Below are 27,454 nucleotides of genomic sequence, written 5' to 3'. Positions count from 1 at the left end.
CCATTAAGCATGTTTGGGATGCTCTGGATCGACGTGTACGACAGCATGTTCCAGTTCCTGCCAAAATCCAACAATTTGAATAGTAGTGGGACAACATTCCACAGGCCACAATCAACAGCCTGATCAACTCTATGAGAAGGAGATGTGTCACGCTGCATGAGGCAAATGGTGGTCACACCAGATACTGACTGGTTTTCTGATCCACACCCCCACTTAAAAAAAGGCACACTATATATACAAAAGTATGTGGATACCCCTTCAAGTTAGTGGATTTGGCTATTTCAGCTACACCCATTGCTGACAGGTGTATAAAATTGAGCACACATCCATGCAATCTCCATACACAAACATTGGCAGTAGAATGGCCTTACTGAAGAGCTCAGTGACTTTCAACATGGCACCGTCATAGGATGCCACCTTTCCAACAAGTCAGTTCGTCAAATTTCCGCCCTGCTACAGCTGCCCCGGTCAACTGTAAGTGCTGTTATTGTGAAGTGGAAATGTCTAGGAGCAACAACGGCTCAACCAAGAAATGGAAGGCCACACAAGCTCACAGAACGGGACTGGCGAGTACTGAAGCGAGTTCCACGTAAAATGTGTCTGTCCTCGGTTGAAACACTCACTACCAAGTTCCAAACTGCCTCTGGAAGACACTTCAGCACAATAACTGTTCGTTGAGAGCTCCATGAAATGGGTTTCCATGGCCGAGCAGCCACACACAAGCCTAAGATCAGCATTCGCAATGCTAAGCATCGGCTGGAGTGGTGTTAAGCTCGCCGCCATTGGACTCTGGAGAAGTGGAAACGCCTTCTCTGGAGTCATGAATCACGCTTCACCATCTGGCAGTCCGACGGACGAATCTGGGTTCGGCAGATGCCAGGAGAACGCTACCTGCCCGAATGCATAGTGCAAACTGTAAAGTTTGGTGGAGGAGGAATAATGTTCTGGGGCTGTTTTTCATGGTTCGGGCTAGGTCCCTTAGTTCCAGTGAAGGGAAATCTTAATGCTACAGCATACAATGACATTCCTAACAATTCTGTGCTTCCAACTTTGTGGCAACAGTTTGGGGAAGGCCCTTTCCTGTTTCAGCATGACAATGCCCCCGTGCACAAAATGAGGTCCATGCAGAAATGGTTTGTTGAGATTGGTGTGGAAGGACTTGACTGGCCTGCACAGAGCCCTGACCTCAACCCCATCGAACACCTTTGGGATGAATTGGAATGCCGACTGCGAGCCAGGCCTAATCGCCCAACATCAGTGCCCGACCTCACTAATACTCTTGTGGCTGAATGGAAGCAAGTCCCCGCAGCAATGTTCCAACATCTAGTGGAAAGCCTTCCCAGAAGAGTGGAGGCTGTTATAGCAGCAAAGGGGGTTCAATTCCATATTAATGCCCCTGATTCTGGAATGAGATGTTCAACGAGCAGGTGTCCACATACATTTGGTCACGTAGTGTATCTGTGACCAACAGATGCATATCTGTATTTCCAGTCATGTGAAATCCATAGATTAGGGCCTAATTTATTTATTTAAATTGACTGATTTCCTTATATGACCTATAACTCAGTAAAATCTTGGAAATTGTTGCATGTTGCGTTTATACATTTGTTTAGTATATTTATACACATATCAGTTATGCACGCTAACAACCAGCATAGGTAACAAGCTACCTAGCTAACTAGCTAGCTCACAAGACTAGCCAAGTTAGCTGCGTTGTTCCTTGCATGCGATTGGCTGTAGTCTTTGGGGCCTGGGAGACAAGCTGCCTGTCAGGCATCGTTCAGGGCTCCTTGATGAAGTGGTTCTCGTGCATCTGAGCAAATTAATAGATGATGCGTGGTACTTTTGATTATCGTGATCTCGACAAAACAACTTTTGTTATGTAGTGGCCACAAGAAAAGTATCTTGTGATCTCAACAAAACAACTGTTGAGATAAATAAGTCGTGATCTCGACATAACAAGGGATTTTATTTATTTATTCATATGTCCTGTCTGGACTTCCGTAGATATTCAAAATGAGGTAGATTGTTCTTCATTTACCTCCCCATTGCAGAAACAGTAGATGAATGCCACAAAGAATCCCTGAAAGGATAAAAGGGGAAAAGCCCAAGTTAGATAAAGGAAATACATTTAGTGCTGTTTGACATTTACTAACAGCACTTAAGACAGATTTTTAGGACATAACATAAATCTGTCATCAATAGTCAATAGTCATCAACAGTCAATAGACAATAGCCTGCATAAAACTGGCAGATTAGCCTTTTTTCGTCATGAATCTTGTTCTGGAGGCAGCTCTGCACAGTGGTTACTAGCTGACACAGCCACAAAAAAAAATCACCTCAACCCTAACTTTAACTACACTGCTAACCATAATGCCTAACCCTAACCTTAAATGAAGACCAAAAAGCAAATGTTGGTTTTGATGAATCTTTACAATATAGCTAATTGTTACTTTTCAGCTGGCCTATCTAATGGGAAATCACTCAGTTTTGCCTCAAGGACAAGACTCATGACAATAAACGTCAACTTGCGGTCATTACTATTTTTTTTATATTTTGTAAAATATTTTTTTATTTGGGGGGGGTAGATCAGCTTTAATATTGCAGAGAGATTGTAACTTCCATCAATTTGCCCTTTGGGGTGTCTGACCTGGGAAGAGTTGAAGAACATCTCGTAGTGCATCTGCACCTGCCACAGCAGGCCCGTAACCTCAGTGTAGGGTAGAGCCATAAACACCATGTAGTGCACTCCAAACAAGGGCATCAGGACAAGGGTGGATTTCAACAGCTTCCTGTGGACAGTAACGGACAAAATTGTACAGATAATATTATATCAGTGTAATATACTATTTATCTACAGTACCAGTCAAAACTTTGGACACACCTACTCATTCAAGGGTTTTTCTTTATTTTCACAATTTTTTACATTGTAGAATAATAGTGAAGACATCAAAACTATGAAATAACACATATGGAATCATGTAGTAAACAAAAAAGTGTTAAACAAATCAAAATATATTTTAGATTTGAGATTCTTCAAATAGCCACACTTTGCCTTGATGACAGCTTTGCAAACTCTTGGCGTTCTCTCAACCAGCTTCATGAGGTAGTCACCTGGAATGCATTTCAATTAACAGGTGTGCCTTCTTAAAAGTTAATTTGTGGAATTTCTTCTTAATGTGTTTGAGCCAATCAGTTGTGTTGTGACAAGGTAGGGTTGGTATACAGAAGATAGCCCCATTTAGTAAAAGACCAAGTCCATCTTATGGCAAGAACAGCTCAAATAAGCAAAGACAAACGACAGTCCATCATTACTTTAAGACATGAAGGTCAGTCAATACGGGAAATGTCAAGAACTTTGAAAGTTTCTTCAAGTGCAGTCACAAAAACCATCAAGCGCTATGATGAAACTGGCTCTCATGTGGACCGCCACAGGAATGGAAGACCCAGAGTTACCTCTGCTGCAGAGGATAAGTTCATTCGAGTTACCAGCCTCAGAAATTGCAGACCAAATTAATACTTCACAGAGTTCAAGTAACAGACATATCTCAACATCAACTGTTCAGAGGAGACTGTGTGAATCAGGCCTTCATGGTCGAAATGCTGCAAAGAAACCACTACTGAAGGACATCATTAAGCAATGGACATTAGAACATTGGAAATTTGTCCTTTGCTCTGGATTCCAAAATTGAGATTTTTGGTTCCAACCGCCGCGTCTTTGTGAGACATGGTGTGGGTGAACGGATGATCTCCGCATGTGTATTTCCCACTGTAAAGCATGGAGGAGGAGGTGTTATGGTGTGGGGGTGCTTTGCTGGTGACACTGTCTGTGATTTATTTCGAATTCAAGGCACACTTAACCAGCATGGCTACCACAGCATTCTGCAGCGATACGCCATCCCATCTGGTTTGGGCTTAGTGGGACTATCATTTGTTTTTCAACAGGACAATGACCCAACACACCTCCACGATGTGTAAGGGCTATTTTACCAAGAAGAAAAGTGATGGAGTGCTGCATCAGTGATGGCCTCCACAATTCCCCCACCTCAACCCAATTGAGATGGTTTGGGATGAGTTGGACAGCAGAGTGAAGGAAAAGCATCCAACAAGTGCTCAGCATATGTGGGAACTCCTTCAAGACTGTTGGAAAAGCATTCCAGGTGAAGCTGGTTGAGAGAATGCCAAGAGTGTGCAAAGCTGTCATCAAGGCAAAGGGTGGCTATTTGAAGAATCTCAAAATATAAAATATATTTTGATTTGTTTAACACTTTATTGGTTACTACATGATTCCATGTGTTATTTCATCGTTTTGATGTCTTCACTATTATTCTACAAGGTAGAAAATAGTAAAAATAAAGAAAAACCCATTGAATAAATGGGTGTGAACAAACCTTTGACTGGTACTGTATGTTTGAATAAAGTGGCCTTGATTTAGAGAAACTATGTAAGACAACGTAGGATTTATTATCAAGATACAGCCAATGTATTCCCATAACATGCACAGTGATTTCTGATTTCAAATGATATTTTCAAAACACAAATTTACAGTCACATGTTTAGCAATCAGGAAAAACTAGCCTAGGCTCTATCACAAATGAAGAAATGGTGGGTTGTATCATGTGCATAGAGCATGTATCCATTAATTTATCCATGCTATTACTAGTACTGTTTATTACAAGTGCATTACTAGTTTATTACTAATCTATTGCCAGTCTTTTACTGTTTATTGTTAGTCTAATACAGTCCCTCACCTGTACTGCTGACGGGGGTCCAGTTTGCCTGTGTTGGTCTCCCATAGCTTAGAGGCCAACACTCGTATGATGTTGAGGAACAGGAAGAAGTTCACCTGTAGGAAGAGTTAGAAATGCATGTAAGGTGTCCATATTAAGACAGCCTCAGAGTCACAAGGAGTTGGTGTAACAGTCACTCTGACTTCGGACACCGTATTCATGCTCTTAAGTTGAAGATCAGTTGAAAGCGGAGACATCCAATAAATAGTACATTTCAGCTTTTGAGCTTATTTGGATTGTGTCAAATAAGATGTTTGATGTGAAATCACGGATGCTATCCAACAATAAAAAAGGGACATGAGACAAATGCTTGTGAAGTGCATGAGTCAAGGTGAAAAGGAAATATTAACTTACTACAATGGCTGCAAGAATCGGGACTTGATAGATCCACTTCAGATTTCCCGCACTGATGTCCCAGCACCTGCAAATGGGGAGAACACACTGCGATTGTGTGTTGTGTGTAGAATAGCTAGTGTTAAGTGTTAAGTGTGATTATTCACTTCAATGTGATGTACACACAATTTTGTATAAAGGGACTCACTGAGTGTCCGCCAGTGATGCTCGCGCACTGACCCAAATGGACACAAACACTGCAGGGACACCTATGAGAGAGGGAGGGAAAGAGGTAGGAGGGTGAAATAGATTAATGTTGAATTCCCGTCTGAGCTATCTAACATAGCCACAACAAAGGTCTTTCAAGGTGGTCTTTTCCAGTGGTGGACAAAGTACCCAATTGTCATACTTGAGTAAAAGTAAAGATACCTTAATAGAAAATGACTCAAGTAAAAGTGAAAGTCACCCAGTAAAATCCTACTTGAGTAAAAGTCTAAAAGTATTTGGTTTTAAATATACTGAAGTATTAAAAGTAAATGGAATTGATCAAATAATAATAATCTGATCTCGCAACGCTTGGAGGAGTGTTTAAAGGGGCAATCTGTGACTGCTTTTAAACCCTTTTTTGGACTTTTAGATTAATAATACAGTGAGGGAAAAAAGTATTTGATCCCCTGCTGATTTTGTACGTTTGCCCACTGACAAAGACATGATCAGTCTATAATTTTAATGGTAGGTTTATTTGAACAGTGAGAGACAGAATAACAACAAAAAAATCCAGAAAAACGCATGTCAAAAATGTTATAAATTGATTTACATTTTAATGAGGGAAATAAGTATTTGACCCCTCTGCAAAACATGACTTAGCACTTGGTGGCAAAACCCTTGTTGGCAATCACAGAGGTCAGACGTTTCTTGTAGTTGGCCACCAGGTTTGCACACATCTCAGGAGGGATTTTGTCCCACTCCTCTTTGCAGATCTTCTCCAAGTCATTAAGGTTTCGAGGCTGACGTTTGGCAACTCGAACCTTCAGCTCCCTCCACAGATTATCTATGGGATTAAGGTCTGGAGACTGGCTAGGCCACTCCAGGACCTTAATGTGCTTCTTCTTGAGCCACTCCTTTGTTGCCTTGGCCATGTGTTTTGGGTCATTGTCATGCTGGAATACTCATCCACGACCCATTTTCAATGCCCTGGCTGAGGGAAGGAGGTTCTCACCCAAGATTTGACGGTACATGGCCCCGTCCATCGTTCCTTTGATGCGGTGAAGTTGTCCTGTCCCCTTAGCAGAAAAACACCCCCAAAGCATAATGTTTCCACCTCCATGTTTGACGGTGGGGATGGTGTTCTTGGGGTCATAGGCAGCATTCCTCCTCCTCCAAACACGGCAAGTTGAGTTGATGCCAAAGAGCTCGATTTTGGTCTCATTTGACCACAACACTTTCACCCAGTTCTCCTCTGAATCATTCAGATGTTCATTGGCAAACTTCAGATGGGCCTGTATATGTGCTTTCTTGAGCAGGGGGAACTTGCGGGCGCTGCAGGATTTCAGTCCTTTACAGCGTAGTGTGTTACCAATTGTTTTCTTGGTGACTATGGTTCCAGCTGCCTACAGATCATTGACAAGATCCTCCCGTGTAGTTCTGGGCTGATTCCTCACCGTTCTCATGATCATTGCAACTCCACGAGGTGAGATCTTGCATGGAGCCCCAGGCCAAGGGAGGTTGACAGTTATTTTGTGTTTCTTCCATTTGTGAATAATCGTTGTCACCTTCTCACCAAGCTGCTTGGCGATGGTCTTGTAGCCCATTCCAGCCTTGTGTAGGTCTACAATCTTGTCCCTGACATCCTTGGAGAGCTCTTTGGTCTTGGCCATGGTGGAGAGTTTGGAATCTGATTGATTGATTGCTTCTGTGGACAGGTGTTTTTTATACAGGTAACAAACTGAGATTAGGAGCACTCCCTTTAAGAGTGTGCTCCTAATCTCAGCTCGTTACCTGTATAAAAGACACCTGGGAGCCAGAAATCTTTCTGATTGAGAGGGGGTCAAATACTTATTTCCCTCATTAAAATGCAAATCAATTTATAACATTTTTGACATACGTTCTTCTGGATTTTTGTTGTTGTTATTCTGTCTCTCACTGTTCAAATAAACCTACCATTAAAATTATAGACTGATCATTTCTTTGTCAGTGGGCAAACGTACAAAATCAGCAGGGGATCAAATACTTTTTTCCCTCACTGTATATACCCATTGATTCTTGAAGAATATCACTTATGAATGCCTCATGAGCTTTGTTCAACTGTCATTCCCCATCCGAACCCAACATAAGCTTTTTTTACTGCATTTTTTGTAAACAATGTAAATGTAAACAAACACTGTATAGCCTCAAAACAAATGGTGAAATGGTTCTACCTGGAACCAGAAAGTGTTCTCCTGCAGGGAGTGTAGAAAGACTCACCCCAGCCGATGATGGTGAGTGCCCACAGGTAGTTCTTGTCTGAGAGGAAGGCCATGAAGATGAGGCTGTGCAGGTACAGCCCCTCCACCAGGATCCAGTAGTGATTGGTCGCCAGGAAATACAGGAAGAGAGTAACGGCCACCTTACAGCCCACCTATAGGGCACCAGAGAGAAGAGAGGTGTCATGTTCATATCGTTAATAAGGGACTTGGGACATTCAACATATCATCATCAGATAATGGTTCCAATGGATCAATGGGATAGAGCAGGAGGGGCAAGCTACGGTTTCAATTCGTAGCTTAAACTAGATATAAAGTATGTAGAAATTATAATGGACCTAAACTACCAGTCAAAAGTTTGGACACACCTACTCATTCAAGGATATGTCTTTATTTTTTTACATCGTAGAATAATAGTGAAGATATCAAAACTATGAAATAACACATATGGAATCATGAAGTAACCAAAAAAGTGTTAAACAAATCAAAATATATTTTAGATTTGAGATTCTTCAAATAGCCACCCTTTGCCTTGATGACAGTTTTGCACACTCTCGCGTCCTCCTGCCACATCCGACGAGCGTCAGAGCCGGGGTAGTAGGATTCAATCTTAGTCATGTATTGACGCTTTGCCTGTTTGATGGTTCAACTGAGGGCATTGGGGGATTTCTTATAAGCGTCCGGATTAGTGTCCCGCTCCTTGAAAGCGGCAGCTCTAGCCTTTAGCTCGGTGCGGGTTTTGCCTGTAATCCATGGCTTCTGGTTGAGATATGTATGTACAGTCACTGTGGGGACGACGTCATCAATGCACTTATTGATGAAGCCGGTGACTGATGAATGCCATTGGATGAATCGCGGAACATATTCCAGTCTGTGCTAGCAAAACAGTCCTGTAGCGTAGCATCCGCGTCATCTGACCACTTCCGTATTGAGCGAGTCACTGGTACTTCAGGAGGATAGAATTATGGTACGATTTTCCAAATGGAGGGCAAGGGCGAGTTTTGTATGCGTCTCTGTGTGTGGCGTAAAGGTGGTCTATGGTGATTCAAGAGGGACAAACAACAATAGCAAACATAACACACCCACATCGAACCACACCCCCAAGATGCAAATATTGTTTTTCTTAATGAGCAGCAGGAAAAGCCCAAGCAAAATCGTTGAGTTCAGCCACCCTTTAAGAAAAATTATATGTAGCTTCCTCCTATATGTGCAGGTGTGGGGGTACTACTTATATCTGACTGTTTACTGTTGTTTGTTTCCTGTTGTGTTTTTCGATGTATGTGTGAGCTGTGGGAAGATGTTCCTCGTGTAGGACAATAAACTTCAATCTAATCTAATCTTAGTCAGTAAAGAAGTGCACAGTACCATATGGGGTCTCTCTGCCAAGTCCTCCGTTTCAGTCTTTCCGTCGTCAGACATGGCGTAGAGGACAGCATCCTTCACAAAGATACTGATGGCCCGACACACAAAGGAGGTGAATAGGTGAATGTGGATGTAGTTCCGTGTGCAGTGGAGACGCCTGGAGGGAAGAGAGAGAACGAGAGATAGTCATGTTTGCAATGCTTCTTTCACAAATACAACAACAGCTCAAAGATGCCCCAATACCCAGAACCTTTTGTCATAGTAACCATCCAGAACATGTGAAAAAAAAGACATAAATAATCCTCCAAACCCGCCCACTGAAGACACACCAGATCCCAGCCGTCTGATAACATTGTTGAGAACTGATTCCAGTGCAGATTACAATAGGTCCAGAGACCCCAACAGCTACCTATGAGGCTTACACTTGCCACATGCTCATCACATTAATAACAGATAGGTATCATAGTGTGCCTTGGGCCTGGTCTCCTGTACTTAACCCTGGGAGTGTGACAGACCATTGATAGGATCAAAGATTTATTGGAAATTGGAATCCGGGTTAATATGGTTCAGCTAGGGTCTATCCTGGGTTTTAACTCAGGGCTTTTTCAATCTAAAGATCACATTAAAAGCAATGATTTAGTTGGCTAACAGCATATACATTTTTGGTGTACAGTGAAATTGCCCCTAGACACTGATCTTAGGTCAGTTTTGAATTTCCTCCACGAAATGGGTAGTATACACCCACAACCCGTATACGGGCTGAAAATGGCAGATGTGGTCACTGATAAGCACCTAAATTGGAACGCAGTGGCTGTACAGTAACATGCTATACATGACAGAGCTCAGTGTCTCTGCTTTATAGCACTGTTTGGGATATATACTTTTTTGTTGTCTGAGAGAGGGGAATGCTGTAAATCAAGACCAAAGAGCTCTCCAAGGATGTCAGGGACAAGATTGTAGACCTACACAAGGCGATTATTCACAAATGGAAGAAACACAAAAGAACTGTCAATCTCCCTCGGCCTGGGGCTCCATGCAAGATCTCACCTCGTGGAGTTGCAATGATCATGAGAACGGTAAGGAATCAGCCCAGAACTACACAGGAGGATCTTGTCAATGATCTCAAGGCAGCTGGGACCATAGTCACCAAGAAAACAATTGGTAACACACTACGCCGTGAAGGACTGAAATCCTGCAGCGCCCACTGCTTCCCCTTGCTCAAGAAAGCACATATACAGGCCCGTCTGAAGTTTGCCAATGAACATCTGAATGATTCAGAGGAGAACTGGGTGAAAGTGTTGTGGTCAGATGAGACCAAAATCGAGCACTTTGGCATCAACTCAACTCGCCGTGTTTGGAGGAGGAGGAATGCTGCCTATGACCCCAAGAACACCATCCCCACCGTCAAACATGGAGGTGGAAACATTATGCTTTGGGGGTGTTTTTCTGCTAAGGGGCCAGGACAACTTCACCGCATCAAAGGGACGATGGACGGGGCCATGTACCGTCAAATGTTGGGTGAGAACCTCCTTCCCTCAGCCAGGGCATTGAAAATGGGTCGTGGATGGGTATTCCAGCATGACAATGACCCAAAACACACGGCCAAGGCAACAAAGGAGTGGCTCAAGAAGAAGAACATTAAGGTCCTGGAGTGGCCTAGCCAGTCTCCAGACCTTAATCCCATAGAAAATCTGTGGAGGGAGCTGAAGGTTCGAGTTGCCAAACGTCAGCCTCGAAACCTTAATGACTTGGAGAAGATCTGCAAGTGAGTGGGACAAAATCCCTCCTGAGATGTGTGCAAACCTGGTGGCCAACTACAAGAAACGTCTGACCTCTGTGATTGCCAACAAGGGTTTTGCCACCAAGTACTAAGTCATGTTTTGCAGAGGGGTCAAATACTTATTTCCCTCATTAAAATGCAAATCAATTTATAACATTTTTGACATGCGTTTTTCTGGATTTTTTTGTTGTTATTCTGTCTCTCACTGTTCAAATAAACCTACCATTAAAATTATAGACTGATCATGTCTTTGTCAGGGGGCAAACTTACAAAATCAGCAGGGGATCAAATACTTTTTTCCCTCACTGTATATGTGCCCTTTGTTCCCCATTGTCCTTGTCGATTATTGTACCTGTACTCTGTTGTATCGGCTTTCGTGCTACGTGTTACTGTACATTGTATTACGGTTTACATACTGTGTAATTGTGCACTTGTTATTACGGGTCTCATCCCGTGTATTATTTAGAGGTTTACAACTCGCTCTTTTGTTTGGGTTACATCCCTGTGTTTTATATATATATATATACACACACGTGTTTGTTTTGGGCTTCGTACCCGTCGTTTTTCATGACATACCTTATGTTGGGTAGAGAAATAAAAAACCCTATTACGTATTCCTGCGCCTGTCTTCTATCATTTTACAACGTGACACCTACCCCACATTTTCATGAATATTCGTATTATGTTAATGAATGTATCCAGAGTATTTTCAGATGTTGTTATCGACAAACGCTGCGAAAAGTACAGCAAATGTAATCATAAAATCATCAGTGTACTGTTTGGATTCAGTCTTGTGTCCAGGTGAACTGTCGTGTCCTCACCTTTGGGTTAAAGATTGGGGGAGGGGAAGCTCATCCTAGATCTGTACTTAGGGGAAACTTTACCCTGGAGCATTATTTTTATGTGTGTTTGAAACACACAAGAGTGGTGAGTTAATTTCAGGGCTGCTTTACTGTAATCTGCCGGTTCTCATTGCATCATACGTCATCACTACACACCAGCAATGTTCAGCAATGAATTTTTTGGGGCACTGAGCAGATTTTAGGTCTTGTGAGCAGAAACTTGAACATTGTGAGAATTTTGTGCAACTTTACAGTGAACACTGAGGCTGTACCCTTACAGTTTTAGACAGTAGCCAATAGGTTATTGTGGCTATTTTGAGCATAATGTAGGCCTACCAAGAAAACCATAACATTTTCACATGGAAATAGCTTTTGATTTCTATGATATAGCCTACAGTAGCCTATATGTGGTGTTCACTGCAGGCCTACATTGCATGAGACTTTTAAAAATGTTTTTACATTATTTATTTTTTACTTGGTATGTAACACCGTGGGCCAAATAGGTGACTGTAAAGTGCATTGTGTTGTATGATGCAACAAACCACTACAAAATAAAATGTATTATTATTACCATACAGAGAATTTGACAATGTAGACTATCACTCTGCATATTGGCTTATATACATATTCAAACCTGTCTCAAAATACACCACTGCCCCTTTAATTAAGATAAGCTTTTTACCTGACTGGCTTTTCAAAGACCGCTTGAAATGTACCCTACACTTTTTGTGCTCTTGTAGGAAGCAGTAACTACCCATTGCTTACCTATACTTATCTATAACTGGGCTAATAACTTACTAACTAGCAAAGAATATCAACAAATGTGCACTGAGCTGAACTGATCTGAAAAGCGCATTCACTCCCGGGTGATTGAAAGACCGCTCATGGGCTACCCCCGCCAATAGAATTCTACTCCGTTGCGATCTGGCTCTGCCTAAAACAAAAACACAGAGTCAATCTTGCAAAGTTAGATTTGTTGCATTGAAAAGGGGCTGATACAGTTGAAGTCGGAAGTTTACATACACTTAGGTTGGTGTCAGTAAAACTCGTTTTTCAACCACTCCACAAATTTCTTGTTAACAAACTATAGTTTTGGCAAGTCGGTTAGGACATCTACTTTGTGCATGACACAAGTAATTTTTCCAACAATTGTTTACAGACAGATTATTTCACTTATAATTCACTGTATAACAATTCCAGTGGGTCAGAACTTTATATACACTAAGTTAACTGTGCCTTTAAACAGCTTGGAAAATTCCAGAAAATGATGTCATGGCTTTAGAAGATTCTGATAGGCTAATTGACATAATTTGAGTCAATTGGAGGTGTACCTGTGGATGTATTTCAAGGCCTACCTTCAAACTCAGTGCCTCTTTGCTTGACATCATGGGAAAATCAAAAGAAATCAGCAAGACTTCAGAAAAATAATTGTAGAGCTCCACAAGTCTGTTTCATCCTTGGGAGCAATTTCCAAATGCCTGAAGGTACCACGTTCATCTGCACAAACAATAGTACACAAGTATATACACCATGGAACCACGCAGCCGGCATACCGCTCAGGAAGGAGACGCGTTCTGTCTCCTAGAGATGAATGTACTTTGGTGCGAAAAGTGCAAATCAATCCCAGAACAACAGCAAAGGACCTTGTGAAGATGCTGGAGGAAACAGGTACAAAAGCATCTATATCCACAGTAAAACAAGTCCTATATCGACATAACCTGAAAGGCCGCTTAGCAAGGAAGAAGCCACTGCTCCAAAACCGCCATAAAAAAGCCAGACTACAGTTTGCAACTGCACATGGGGACAAAGATCGTACTTTTTGGAGAAATGTCCTCTGGTCTGATGAAACAAAAATAGGACTGTTTGACCATCGTTATGTTTGGAGGAAAAAGGGGGTCGCTTGCAAGCCGAAGAACACCATCCCAACCGTGAAACACGGGGATGGCAGCATCATGCTGTGGGGGTGCTTTGCTGCAGGAGGGACTGGTGCACTTCACAAAATAGATGGCATCATGAGGAAGGAAAATTATGTGGATATATTGAAGCAACATCTCAAGACATCAGTCAGGAAGTTAAAGCTTGGTCGCAAATGGGTCTTCCAAATAGACAATGACCCCAAGCATACTTCCAAAGTTGTGGCAAAATGGCTTAAGGACAACAAAGTCAAGGTATTGGAGTGGCCATCACAATGCCCTGACCTCAATCCTATAGAACATTTGTGGGCAGAACTGAAAAAGCGTGTGTGAGCAAGGAGGCCTACAAACCTGACTCAGTTACACCAGCTCTGTCAGGATGAATGGGCCAAAATTCACCCAACTTATTGTGGGAAGCTTGTGGAAGGCTACCCAAAACGTTTGACCCAAGTTAAACAATGTAAAGGCAATGCTACCAAATACTAATTGAGTGTATGTAAACTTCTGACCCACTGGGAATGTAATGAAAGAAATAAAAGCTGAAATAAATCACTCTCCTACTATTCTGACATTTCACATTCTTAAAATAAAAGTGGTGATCCTGACTGACCTAAGACAGGGAATTTACTAGGATTAAAGGTCAGGAATTGTGAAAAACTGAGTTTAAATGTATTTGGCTAAGGTGTATGTAAACTTCCGACTTCAACTGTATAATGTTGATTCGATCACAGAAGAAACGTTGATCTAGAGTGCATTCGCAGAGTGTTCAGACCACTTCACTTTTTCCACATTTTGTTACGTTACAGCCTTATTCTAAAATTGAATAAATAAAACATGTTCCTCATCAATCTACACACAATACCCCATAATGACAAAGTGAAAACAGGTTTCTAGAAATTCCTGCAAATTTATTTAAAAAATATAATTATAATAACTTATAAGTAATCAGACCCTTTGCTATGAGACTCGAAATTGAGCTCAGGTGCATGCTGTTTCCATTGAACATCCTTGAGATGTTTCTACAACTTGATTGGAAATCCACCTGTAGTAAATTAAATTGATTGGACATGATTTGGAAAGACACACCTGTCTATATAAGGTCCCACAGTTGACAGTGCATGTCAGAGCAAAAACCAAGCCATGAGGTTGAAGGAATTGTCCATAGAGCTCCGAGACAGGATTGTGTCGAGGCACAGATCTGGGGAAGGGTACCAAAATCTTTCTGCAGCATTGAAGGTTCCCAAGAACACAGTGGCCTCCATCATTCTTAAATGGAAGAAGTTTGGAACCAACAAGACTCTTCCTAGAGCTGGCCACCTGGCCAAACTGAGCAATCGGGGGAGAAGGGTCTTAGTCAGGGAAGTGACCAAGAACCCGATGGTCACTCTGACAGAGCTCCAGAGTTCCTCTGTGGAGATGGGAGAACCTTCCAGAAGAAGAACCATCTCTGCAGCACTCCATCAATCAGGCTTTTATGGCAGAGTGGCCAGACGGAAGCCACTCCTCAGTAAAAGGCACATGACAGCCCACTTGGAGTTTGCCAAAAGGCACCTAAAGGACTCTCAGACCATGAGAAACCAGATTCTCTGGTCTGATGAAACCAAGATTGAACTCTTTGGACTGAATGCCAAGCGTCACATCTGGACGAAACCTGGCGCCATCCCTACGTTGAAGCATGGTGGTGGCAGCATCATGCTGTGGGGATGTTTTTCAGCGGCAGGGACTGGGAGACTTGTCAGGATCGAGAGAAAGATGAACAGAGAAAAGTACAGAGAGATCCTTGATGAAAACCTGCTCCAGAGCGCTCAGGACCTCAGACTGGGGCGAAGGTTCACCTTCCAACAGGACAACGACCCTAAGCACACTGCCAAGACAACGCAGGAGGGGCTTCGGGACAAGTCTCTGAATGTCCTTGAGTGGCCCAGTCAGAGCCCGGACTTGAACCCGATCGAACATCTTTGGAGCGACGCTCCCCATCCATCCTGACAGAGCTTGAGAGGATCTGCAGAGAAGAATTGGAGAAACTCCCAAAATACAGGTGTGCCAAGCTTGTAGCGTCATACCCAAGAAGGCTCAAAGCTGTAATCGCTGCCAAAGGTGCTTCAACAAAGTACTGAGTAAAGGGTCTGAATACTTATGTAAATGTGATATTTAAATTTTTTCTTTTGAATAAGTTATCAAACATTTCTAAAATCCTGTTTTTCCTTTGTCATTATGGGGTATTGTGTGTAGATTGATGAGGGGAAAAAACTATTTAATCCATTTTAGAATAAAGCTGTAACGTAACAAAATGTGGAAAAAGTCAAGGGGTCTGAATACTTTCCGAATGCACTGTATGTATATAGTGCAAACTAATGGGGCAAACTCAGTGAAGTTCAATCTCTTGCATCTCTGCGCAGCATGGCATTTCTTCTGTGCGGCAATCCTAGAGGAAGTGCACTGCCGCATGGCAGATTAATCTGATGTCATGACAGTAAATACACTGGAAATACCAGTCGTTATAAGGGGTGTTAATGGGGATGTTAATGTCAAGGCAACTAATTATAACCACATCATAATGCAATATACCATTCTTAAGTAACGTGCTATTATTTACTTTCTACTTACCAGATGTTTTCTTTTGTTATTACACGTGCAATAAATCACTTGTCTTAACTGAGTGTTAAAGATTTTTATGAATGTTGGACTAGTGTATTGGTATTACTATAGTAATACTACTGAAGAGGAGCAGCATTAAAGGGGTCTTACTTGAAGTAGCAGAGAATGGAGACAGCCACAAGTAGGGATACCAGAGAGATGGAGTAACCAATGGTGTACATCAAGTGTAGCCGCTCAAACACCTCCTAAAAACAGAGAACAAATACACTCAGCAAATGAGCATGTGTGTGTGCGATTGTGCATGCATTTCTCTGCATGTGTGTGTGTAAGTGTGTGTGTGTACGTGCGTGCGTGTGTGCGTGTGAACAGGAAAAAAGTCAAGAACATGCTGTTCACAAATGGCTACGGTCAACTGCTGAAGACCACAGCGGCTGGTGGGTGAGTATCATGATGGACTGATGAATTCCACATAGGGTTTTAATGTGATTCTTCTTTTTTTTTATGCATGGAAAAGATTCTCGCCACAATCAAAATGCTTGGTCAACTCAGGGTGACTAATTCATGCATTGTGGTTGACACCTTGATAACTCTTCACTTAAAACAGATAGAGAGGCCTTTGTTCAGGTGAAAATCCCCCCTCAAATCACACACACTGACATTTACATTTGAGTCATTTAGCAGTCACTCTTATACATACACGCTCTTATGCATACATTTTCATACTTTTTTCTTACTGGTCCCCTGTGGGAATCAAACCCACAACCCTGGCATTGCAAGTGCCATGCTCTACCAAGTGATCCACACAGGACCAACACACACACGCGCACAAAGGTGCCCACACACACACAGCACAGCCACACACACACCACACCACACCACACACACACACCTCCTCCTGGCTTCTATGACTGGACAACAGATAGGTGGTACACTCAGTGTAGTTGGCCCAGGTGCGGTTGATGCTAGGCACCTGCTCCCAGTTCCCTGAGGCATCACACTGACGATAGGCCTGACCTGGAGGATGGGGAGAAGAGGTATAACATCAGCATTAGTACAATGGCCTTAAAGGGGCAAAACAGAGCTTTTGCCTCAGGAGGGGGCTCTTGAGCCAAAAGGGGTCCCTTAAATGCGCAGAAATATAACTAAAAAGACCCACCTCCCCAAGCCCATGAGCAAAAACATACACTGAGTGTACAAACATTAGGAACACCTTCGTAATATTGAGTTGCACCACCTTTTGCCGTCAGAACAGCCTCAATTCATCGGGGCATGGACTCTACAAGGTGTCGAAAGCATTCCACAGGGATGCTGGCCCATGTTGACTCCAATGCTTCACACAGTTGTGTCAAGTTGGCTGGATGTCCTTTGGGTGGCGGATCATTCTTGATAAAAATGGGAAATTGTTGAGCGGGAAAACCCCAGCAGTGTTGCAGTTCTTGACACACTCAAACCGGAGTGTCTGGCACCTAATACCATACCCTGTTCAAAGGCACTTAAATATTTTGTTTAGCCCATTCACCCTCTGAAAGGCACACATACACAATCCATGTCTCAATGGTCTCAAGGCTTAAACATTATTCTTTAACCTGTCTCCTTCTATTTAACAGGTGACATCAATAAAGGGTCATAGCTTTCACCTTGATTCATCTGGTCAGTGTATGTCATAGAAAGAGCAGGTGTTCCTAATGTAGACTGAAACTGAGGATTGTGTGCTTTTGTTGTATCATATGTGTATGAACCATACAGACAACATTCAAGCCAGAATTTGATATTAACAAGTACTGTAGCAACTAAACTTCCATAGTGTATATTTAAAGGCTGATACTTGTTACATCTAATGCAATGTGGTGTTAGACTCCTTATGATATACAGTGGGGAAAAAAAGTATTTAGTCAGCCACCAATTGTGCAAGTTCTCCCACTTAAAAAGATGAGAGAGGCCTGTAATTTTCATCATAGGTACACGTCAACTATGACAGACAAAATGAGAAAAAAAAATCCAGAAAATCACATTGTAGGATTTTTAATGAATTTATTGGCATATGATGGTGGAAAATAAGTATTTGGTCAATAACAAAAGTTTCTCAATACTTTGTTATATACCCTTTGTTTGCAATGACACAGGTCAAACGTTTTCTGTAAGTCTTCACAAGGTTTTCACACACTGTTGCTGGTATTTTGGCCCATTCCTCCATGCAGATCTCCTCTAGAGCAGTGATGTTTTGGGGCTGTCGCTGGGCAACACAGACTTTCAACTCCCTCCAAAGATTTTCTATGGGGTTGAGATCTGGAGACTGGCTAGGCCACTCCAGGACCTTGAAATGCTTCTTACGAAGCCACTCCTTCGTTGCCCGGGCGGTGTGTTTGGGATCATTGTCATGCTGAAAGACCCAGCCACGTTTCATCTTCAATGCCCTTGCTGATGGAAGGAGGGTTTCACTCAAAATCTCACGATACATGGCCCCATTCATTCTTTCCTTTACACGGATCAGTCGTCCTGGTCCCTTTGCAGAAAAAACAGCCCCAAAGCATGATGTTTCCAACCCCATGCTTCACAGTAGGTATGGTGTTCTTTGGATGCAACTCAGCATTCTTTGTCCTCCAAACATGATGAGTTGAGTTTTTACCAAAAAGTTATATTTTGGTTTCATCTGACCATATGACATTCTCCCAATCCTCTTCTGGATCATCCAAATGCACTTCAGACGGGCCTGGACATGTACTGGCTTAAGCAGGGGGACACGTCTCGCACTGCAGGATTTGAGTCCCTGGCGGCGTAGTGTGTTACTGATGGTTGGCTTTGTTACTTTGGTCCCAGCTCTCTGCAGGTCATTCACTAGGTCCCCCGTGTGGTTCTGGGATTTTTGCTCACCGTTCTTGTGATCATTTTGACCCCACGGGGTGAGATCTTGCGTGGAGCCCCAGATCGAGGGAGATTATCAGTGGTCTTGTATGTCTTCCATTTCCTAATAATTGCTCCCACAGTTGATTTCTTCAAACCAAGCTGCTTACCTATTGCAGATTCAGTCTTCCCAGCCTGGTGCAGGTCTACAATTTTGTTTTTGGTGTCCTTTGACAGCTCTTTGGTCTTGGCCATTGTGAAGTTTGGAGTGTGACTGTTTGAGGTTGTGGACAGGTGTCTTTTATACTGATAACAAGTTCAAACAGGTGCCATTAATACAGGTAACGAGTGGAGGACAGAGGAGCCTCTTAAAGAAGAAGTTACAGGTCTGTGAGAGCCAGAAATCTTGCTTGTTTGTAGGTGACCAAATACTTATTTTCCACCATAATTTGCAAATAAATTCATTAAAAATCCTACAATGGGATTTTCTGGATTTTTTTTTCTCAATTTGTCTGTCATAGTTGACGTGTACCTATGATGAAAATTACAGGCCTCTCTCATCTTTTTAAGTGGGAGAACTTGCACAATTGGTGGCTGACTAAATACTTTTTTTCCCCACTGTAGCTTGAGACTGTCGTAAACACATGAACAAACTGGAGCCTGCAGATGTCTGCAAGTACTGTGCAAAAAGAGTACTTAATTTGGGACTGGTAAACCGCATAAACTGAATTTGCATTTCGCAATGTGCATTTATAAGGAATCGATATTAGAAGTTTGGATGAAAGGGTCAGTGTCCCAGCTTGCAAGCCGTGAGGCTGCTGGTTTTGTTTGGTGGCTATGAGCCTTTTAAAATGATAAACTTAGATTAGCAAACACAACGTGCCATAGGAACACAGGACTGATGGTTGCTGATAATGGGCCTCTGTACGCCTATGTAGATTTCCATAAAAAATGTGCCGTTTCCAGCTACAATAGCCATTTACAACATTAACAATGTCTACACTGTATTTCTGATCAATTTGATGTTATTTTAATGGACAATTTTTTTTATTTTCTTTCGAAAAAAAATGACATTTCTAAGTGACGCCAAACTTTTGAACGATAGTGTACATTCAACACCTAGGCATATACGCTGATTTCTCACATAGATACACATAATTCATTCAGGTTACAGACCATGTAACTAGGCCTATGACCCCTAGACCAAGTGAGTGCAACAATATCCGTAGGCTAGTTATTGGTTCCGTAAAACCTGAAGACCAGTGTCTGCTGGTAAACACAATCTATCACTGACCTGTCATGATTATGTAAGTGATCGATGTATGTGGCCAACATACTGTATTTCCTTCTACTGTATGTGGTTTGTCCATTAGTGTATTTAAAAATAACAAAGCAGCTATTGAGCTTTAAATTAGTGATCTTGTCATGAGCCAGCCCACCTCTGTGGTTGAAGTCGTAGATGTACTCTGGACATAGCACCGAGACCAGCTGACTAGGCTTCCCTCTGGGCCAGCAGATAATCCCATCCCACTCTGGTACACAGTCACCTTCTGCAAATATACAACAGCACAGATGGCCATTTTGTATGAGTCATTGTGCTCTTACTTTAAAATCAGTAGAAAATTCACCCAACATTTCATTTCATGATATACAGCGCATTCGGAAATATTCACACCCCTTGACTTTTTCCATATTTTGTTACGTTAAAACCTTATTCTAAAATTGCTTAAATTGTTTTTTTCTCCCTCATCAATCTACACACAATACCCCATAATGACAAAGCAAAATTTGAGCAAATTTATAAAAAAATGAAAACGGAAATATCACATTTACATAAGTATTCAGACCCTTTACTCATTACTTTGTTGAAGCACCTTTGGAAGCGATTACAGCCTCGAGTCTTCTTGGGTATTACGCTACAAGCTTGGCATACCTCACTTGTATTTGGGGAGTTTCTCCAATTGTTCTCTGCAGATCCTATCAGGCTCTTTCAGGTTGGATGGGGAGCGTCGCTGTACAGTTATTTTCAGGTCTCTACAGAGATGTTAGATCGGGTTCAAGTCCGAGCTCTGGCTGGGCCACTCAAGGACATTCAGAGACTTGTCCAGAAGCCAGGGTCGTTGTCCTGTTGGAAGGTGAACCTTCGCCCCAGTCTGAGGTCTTGAGCGCTCTGGAGCAGGTTTTCATCAAGGATCTCTATGTACTTTGCTCCGTTCATCTTTCCCTCGATCCTGACTAGTCTTCCAGTCCCTGCCGCTGAAAAACATCCCCACAGCATGATGCTGCCACCACCATGCTTCAACGTAGGGATGGCGCCAGGTTTCGTCCAGATGTGACGCTTGGCATTCAGTCCAAAGAGTTCAATCTTGGTTTCATCAGACCGGAGAATCTTGTATCTCATGGTCTGAGAGTCCTTTAGATGCCTTTTGGCAAACTCCAAGTGGGCTCTCATGTGCTTTTTAATAAGGAGTAGCTTCCGTCTGGCCACTCTACCATAAAGGCCTGATTAGTGGAGTGCTGCAGAGATGGTTGTCCTTCTGGAAGGTTCTCCCATCTCCACAGAGGAACTCTGGAGCTCTGTCAGTGACCATTGTGTTCTTGGTCACCTCCCTGACCAAGGCCCTTCTCCCCCGATTGCTCAGTTTGGCCGGACGGCCAACTCTAGGAAGTGTCTTGGTGGTTCCAAACTTTTTCCATTTAAGAATGATGGAGGCCACTGTGTTCTTGGGAACCTTCAATGCTGCAAAAAGTTTTTGGTACCCTTCCCCAGATCTATGCCTCGACACAATCCTGTCTCGGCGCTCTACAGACAATTCCTTCAACCTCATGGCTTGGTTTTTGCTCTGAAATGCACTGTCAACTGTGGGACCTTATATAGATAACTGTGTTCCAATCAATGGAATTTACCACAGGTGGACTCCAATCAAGTTGTAGAAACATCACAAGGATGAGCAATGGAAACAGGATGCACCTGAGCTCAATTTCGAGTCTCATAGCAAAGGTTCTGAATAGTTATGTAAATAAGGTATTTCTGTATTTTATTGGTAATAAATTTGCAAACATTTCTAAAAACCTGTTTTCACTTTATAATTATGGGGTATTGTGTGTAGATTGATGAGGATTATTTTTTTAAAATCCATTTTAGAATAAGGCTGTAACGTAACAAAATGTGGAAAAAGTCAAGGGGTCTGAACACTTTCCGAATGCACTGTATCTCAGATGATACAGTACATCTGTAATTAAATTCCTAACAGAGGGCCATTAACAATCTGTATCAAGACACTGCATCATAACTCTACGTCAAGACGGTGAGTCGAGCTGGTTTTCCTATCATTCATTTCACATCTAACCTTCTGTTACCATGGAAATACTTCTCTCCAGGATATTGGATTGAAATGGCTTTTGACTGTACTTGAACAGGAGGAAGTGACAAACAATCTTCTTTGTAATCAATTACACTATCACTTTATCCTATATTGGACTGATGGTGGTTGACACAAGACAAGCTGATTTGACACTTTAACAAATCATTCATAATCTGGACAACCACTGCACCAGAAACCTTTTCTGGACCTTGATTTTCAGTTGGGTGCATAACTAAAGCCAAAGGGGATCCCTATGAAATCATAAAAAAGTATAGGCTATGTCCTGTAACAGTGTTTCCCAAACCTCTCCTCCAGTACATCCAGACTTCCCATGTATTTGATGTATTCTAGAAGCACACCTAGATTTGGCAATCACTGTCCTATAACTTGTGATGTGGTTATAGTTAACACACCTTTGACTATGGCCAGCTGTGAATGGATTATCCTCTCACACTTGGCACGGGGACCAATCAGGAGGTAAATCTGCTCGTCTCGCGTGATGACATCATCAGAGTCTATCTATGGTAGAGGGGCAGAAGAAGAAGACAGAGAAGAAGAAGAAGAAGAAGAAGAAGAAGATTATACTATAACATCAGGTGAAGACCGATGACTTGACACCAACGTGACACATGCCATGATTTAGGCGAGACAGTTGGCTAGCAGCCAGCATATCAACAATCAATGGTCAGACTGTCCACTGCTGCGTGTGACTTGACATTAAAAAGTTGTTTGTCTCAAATTATGCGGCTCTCTAATGACAGCTGTCATGTCGTGTTCATGAATCATTGCATTATGTAGTGTTTGTTTAACAATTAGGGTTATGTGTGCAGACAGGGCAACATTTGTTTTATCCTTCAGGTGTGAAGCCACAGGTCTATCTACTTCTTATCTTACCCTTTGTCTGATCATGCCCTTACGTCCAAAACCTTCACCAATGAAATCTGAGGGACAATTAACCCCTCAGTCCTAGCCTGGAATTCCAAACTGAATTGCTCTGTTTCACTGTTGTTTTACTTCACCGATTCAGTATGGCCATCTTTTCATTAAAACTGTGTGTGCCTGTAATGAGCGGCATTGTTCAAAACTAATTTGTCAGCAATTAGATCACCTTTAACCAATCAGAAGACAATCTAATCCAAAGCTTTTGGACCCCTGGAAGAGCAGCTGTTGCGATAGATTATTGGTTTATTTTCATCCCCATTAGCTTTTGCAGAAGCAGCAGCTACTCTGCCTGGGGTCCACAAAAACACAAAACATGACAAGTAACAAAACACTGATGCACTGATAGACAAGGAAAGTCACACAAATGCAAAATATATAACTATATACAAACAATGCAACTGAAAAATAATACAAACAATACAACACAGAAAAATGTGTGTGTTAGTGTCTGTGTGTTTATGTGTGTGTCCCCTCACAGTCCCCACCGTTCCATGTGTTGTTTTTCTATCCGTTTTTTTTAAAGGTAATTTTGCTGTTTCTTGAGTAATTGGAGATGGAAGGGAGTTCCATGCGATCATGGTTCTGTATAAAACTGTGCGTTGCCGTGAATTCGTTTTGGACTTGGGGACTGTGAAGAAACTCCTGGTGGCATGTCTTGTGAAGTATGTGTGGGTGTCTGAGCTGAATGTTATTTGACTATGCAGACAATCTGGAATTTTCATCACAGTGATATTTCTCATAAAAACTAGAAGAGAAGCAGTTAATCTCTCATCAACCCTCAACCAGGAAAGACTGGCATGTTGTTGATGTTAGTTATGTATGTGCAGTTAAGGGCAAGGCGTGCTGCTCTGTTTTGAGCCAGCTGCAGCTTTGCTAGGTCTTTCTTTGCTGCAGTTGACCATATTACCAGACAGTAATCAAGATGGGACAAGACCAGAGCCTGAATAACTAGTACAGTTGATTTTTGTGTAAAAGATGCAGAACATCTTTTTATAACAGACATACCCCTCCCCATCTTCACAACAATTTTGTCAATATGACTTGCCCATGATAATTGACCAGCCAATGTTATAGTAAACTCTAATGGGGATCCAAATAAACAAATAAACTCAGCATTTGGGTTTTCTTGCTAAAGAAAATCTATAGGTCCTGAGATCTGTCTATTAGAGCAAGGCCAGACTGATCAGTGAAGTGAAATGAAGGCTGGAGCATTTCCGTTTGGATGCCCAGGATATCACAGTCCCCTAGAAGTACACTGAATTTGACCAATACAATCCCCCCCAAGTCTTAGATGGATTGAGACAAGATATTTCTGTCACGAGGGTCTATGTCGTCCAAGTATGACCAAGGCGCAGCGTGTCCAAGAAACATGACTTTATTAAATAAACGTTAACGGACTACAAACAAAAGACGACTCAATGAAGTCCACGGTACACTGACCAAAAGGAACAAAAACCCACAAAACCAAAGAGAAACCACACAGTTTAAATATGGCTCCCAATCAGAGATAACGAGCCGACAGCTGACACTCGTTACCTCCGATTGGGAGTCATATGACTAATCACCAAACATAGAAATGAACAACTAGAATACCCAACATAGAAATACACCCAAACAATGAAAATGAACAACCCTGGCTCAATAATCAAAGTCCATGGAGCCAGAGTGTCACAGTACCCCCCCCTAAAGGTGCGAACTCCGGGCGCACCAGCATACAGTCTAGGGGAGGGTCTGGGTGGGCGTCTGTCCATGGTGGCGGCTCTGGCCCAGGTCGTGGTCCCCACCCCACCTTAGTCACTATCCGCTTCCGTAGCCCCCTCCACATGACCACCCCCCCCAACTAAACCCCACTGGATTAAGGGGGCGGCACCGGACTAAGGGGCAGCACCGGACTAAGGGGCAGCACCGGACTAAGGGACAGTACCTGACTAAGGGGCAGCACCGGCCTGAGGGGCAGCACCGGACTGAATGGCGGATCCTGGCTGGCTGGCTCTGGCGGATCCTGGCTGGACGGCTCTGGCGGATCCTGGCTGGCGGAAGGCTCTGGCTGATCCTGTCTGGCAGAAGGCTCTGGCTGATCCTGTCTGGCGGAAGGCTCTGGCTGATCCTGTCTGGCGGAAGGCTCTGGCTGATCCTGTCTGGCGGAAGGCTCTGGCTGATCCTGTCTGGCGGAAGGCTCTGGCTGATCCTGTCTGGCGGAAGGCTCTGGCTGATCCTGTCTGACGGAAGGCTCTGGCTGATCCTGTCTGGCGGAAGGCTCTGGCTGATCCTGTCTGGCGGAAGGCTCTGGCTGATCCTGTCTGGCGGAAGGCTCTGGCTGATCCTGTCTGGCGGAAGGCTCTGGCTGATCCTGTCTGGCGGAAGGCTCTGGCTGATCCTGTCTGGCGGAAGGCTCTGGCTGATCCTGTCTGGCGGAGAGCTCTAGCGGCTCCGGTCTGGCGGACGGCTCTGAAGGCTCATGGCAGACGGGCGGCTTTGCAGGCTCAGTACAGACGGGCAGTTCCTGCGGCGCTTGGCAGATGGACAGTTCAGACGGCGTTGGGCAGACGGGCAGTTCAGACGGCGTTGGGCAGACGGACAGTTCAGGCCCCGTTGGGCAGACGGCAGACTCTGGCCGTCTGAGGCGCATCGTAGGCCTGGTGCGTGGTGCCGGAACAGGAGGTACCGGGCTGAGGACACGCATCTCAGGGCTAGTGCGGGGAGAAGCAACAGGGCATGCTGGACCCTGGGGATGCACCGTAGGCCTGATGCGTGGTGCCGGAACTGGAGGTACCGGGGCTGAGGACACGCATCTCAGGGCTAGTGCGGAGAGAAGCAACAGGGCATGCTGGACCCTGGGGACGCACCGTAGGCCTGATGCGTGGTGCCGGAACTGGAGGTACCGGGCTGAGGACACGCATCTCAGGGCTGGTGCGGAGAGCAACAACAGGACGCACAGGACTCTGGGGACACACAGGAGGCTTGGTGCGTGGTGTATGCACTGGTGGTAAAGGGCTGGAGACACGCACCATAGAGCCAGTGCGTGGAGGAGACACAGGGCTCTGAAGACGCACTGGAAACCTGGTGCGTGGTGTAGGTACTGGTGGTACTGGGCTGGAGCGAGGAGGTGGTACCGGAAATACCGGACCGTGCAGGCGTACTGGCTCCCTTGAGCACTGAGCCTGCCCAACCTTCCCTGGGTTGATGCTCCCGTCGCCCGACCAGTACGGGAGGTGTAATAACCCGCACCGGCCTATGTGGGCGAACCGGGAACACAATGCGCAAGGCTGGTGCCATGTACGCCGGCCCGAGGAGACGCACTGGTGACCAGCTGCGTGGGACCGGCTTCATGACATCCGGCTCAACACTCAATCTAGCCCGGCCGATACGTGGAGCTGGACTGTACCGAACCCGGCTATGCCTGCGTACAGGAGACACCATGCGCTCAACTGCGTAACACGGTGTCTGCCCGTACTCTCGCTCTCCACGGTCAGTCCAGGGAGTAGGCGCAGGTCTCCTACCTGACTTCGCCACACTCCTCTTAGCCCCCCCCCAAGAAATTCTTGGGTAGTACCCACAGGCTTCCAGTCTTGCCTCCGTGCTGCCTCCTCATATCGCCGCCTCTCGGCTTTAGCTGCCTCCAGCTCTTCACGAGGACGGCGATATTCTCCCGGTTGTGCCCAAGGCCCCTTACCATCCAGAATCTCCTCCCATGTCCATGAATCCTTTATGGGTGGATATAAATCCTGTGTAGGTGGATCCTGTTGCCGCTTGACACGCCGCTTGGTCCTTTTATGGTGGGTTTTTCTGTCACGAGGGTCTATGTCGTCCAAGTATGACCAAGGCGCAGCGTGTCCAAGAAACATGACTTTATTAAATAAACGTTAACGGACTACAAACAAAAGACGACTCAATGAAGTCCACGGTACACTGACCAAAAGGAACAAAAACCCACAAAACCAAAGAGAAACCACACAGTTTAAATATGGCTCCCAATCAGAGATAACGAGCCGACAGCTGACACTCGTTACCTCCGATTGGGAGTCATATGACTAATCACCAAACATAGAAATGAACAACTAGAATACCCAACATAGAAATACACCCAAACAATGAAAATGAACAACCCTGGCTCAATAATCAAAGTCCATGGAGCCAGAGTGTCACAATTTCATTGGGTTTGTTTGAAGGTGTCCTAATTGCAATCGTCTCTTGTCTGTGTCCTGGTAGAGGCGATTTGTCACCTT

At 43.7% G+C, this 27,454-nt stretch overlaps 1 protein-coding gene across 1 annotated transcript in view; it reads right to left on the bottom strand.

Annotated features, from left to right (window-relative positions):
- pth3r (parathyroid hormone 3 receptor) overlaps positions 1–26,043 on the bottom strand; it is a gene marked incomplete at its 5' end in the record, with an annotated part of 32,618 nt that extends 6,575 nt beyond the window's left edge. The window contains 12 exons of the mRNA XM_041898028.1: positions 2,042–2,083; positions 2,651–2,792; positions 4,752–4,846; positions 5,145–5,211; positions 5,332–5,392; positions 7,587–7,740; positions 8,951–9,104; positions 16,231–16,322; positions 16,970–17,094; positions 20,361–20,471; positions 22,700–22,805; positions 26,029–26,043. Coding sequence (XP_041753962.1) covers positions 2,042–2,083; positions 2,651–2,792; positions 4,752–4,846; positions 5,145–5,211; positions 5,332–5,392; positions 7,587–7,740; positions 8,951–9,104; positions 16,231–16,322; positions 16,970–17,094; positions 20,361–20,471; positions 22,700–22,805; positions 26,029–26,043 — 1,164 coding nt within the window. The remainder of the gene's footprint in view (positions 1–2,041; positions 2,084–2,650; positions 2,793–4,751; positions 4,847–5,144; positions 5,212–5,331; positions 5,393–7,586; positions 7,741–8,950; positions 9,105–16,230; positions 16,323–16,969; positions 17,095–20,360; positions 20,472–22,699; positions 22,806–26,028) is intronic.
- Between the last annotated feature and the right edge of the window lie 1,411 nt (positions 26,044–27,454).

This window comes from Coregonus clupeaformis, chromosome 1 (genome assembly GCF_020615455.1).
Source record: "Coregonus clupeaformis isolate EN_2021a chromosome 1, ASM2061545v1, whole genome shotgun sequence".
NCBI lineage: Eukaryota > Metazoa > Chordata > Actinopteri > Salmoniformes > Salmonidae > Coregonus > Coregonus clupeaformis.
Note: the sequence above shows the minus strand (reverse complement) of the source record. Positions and strands in the feature narration are given on the sequence as shown.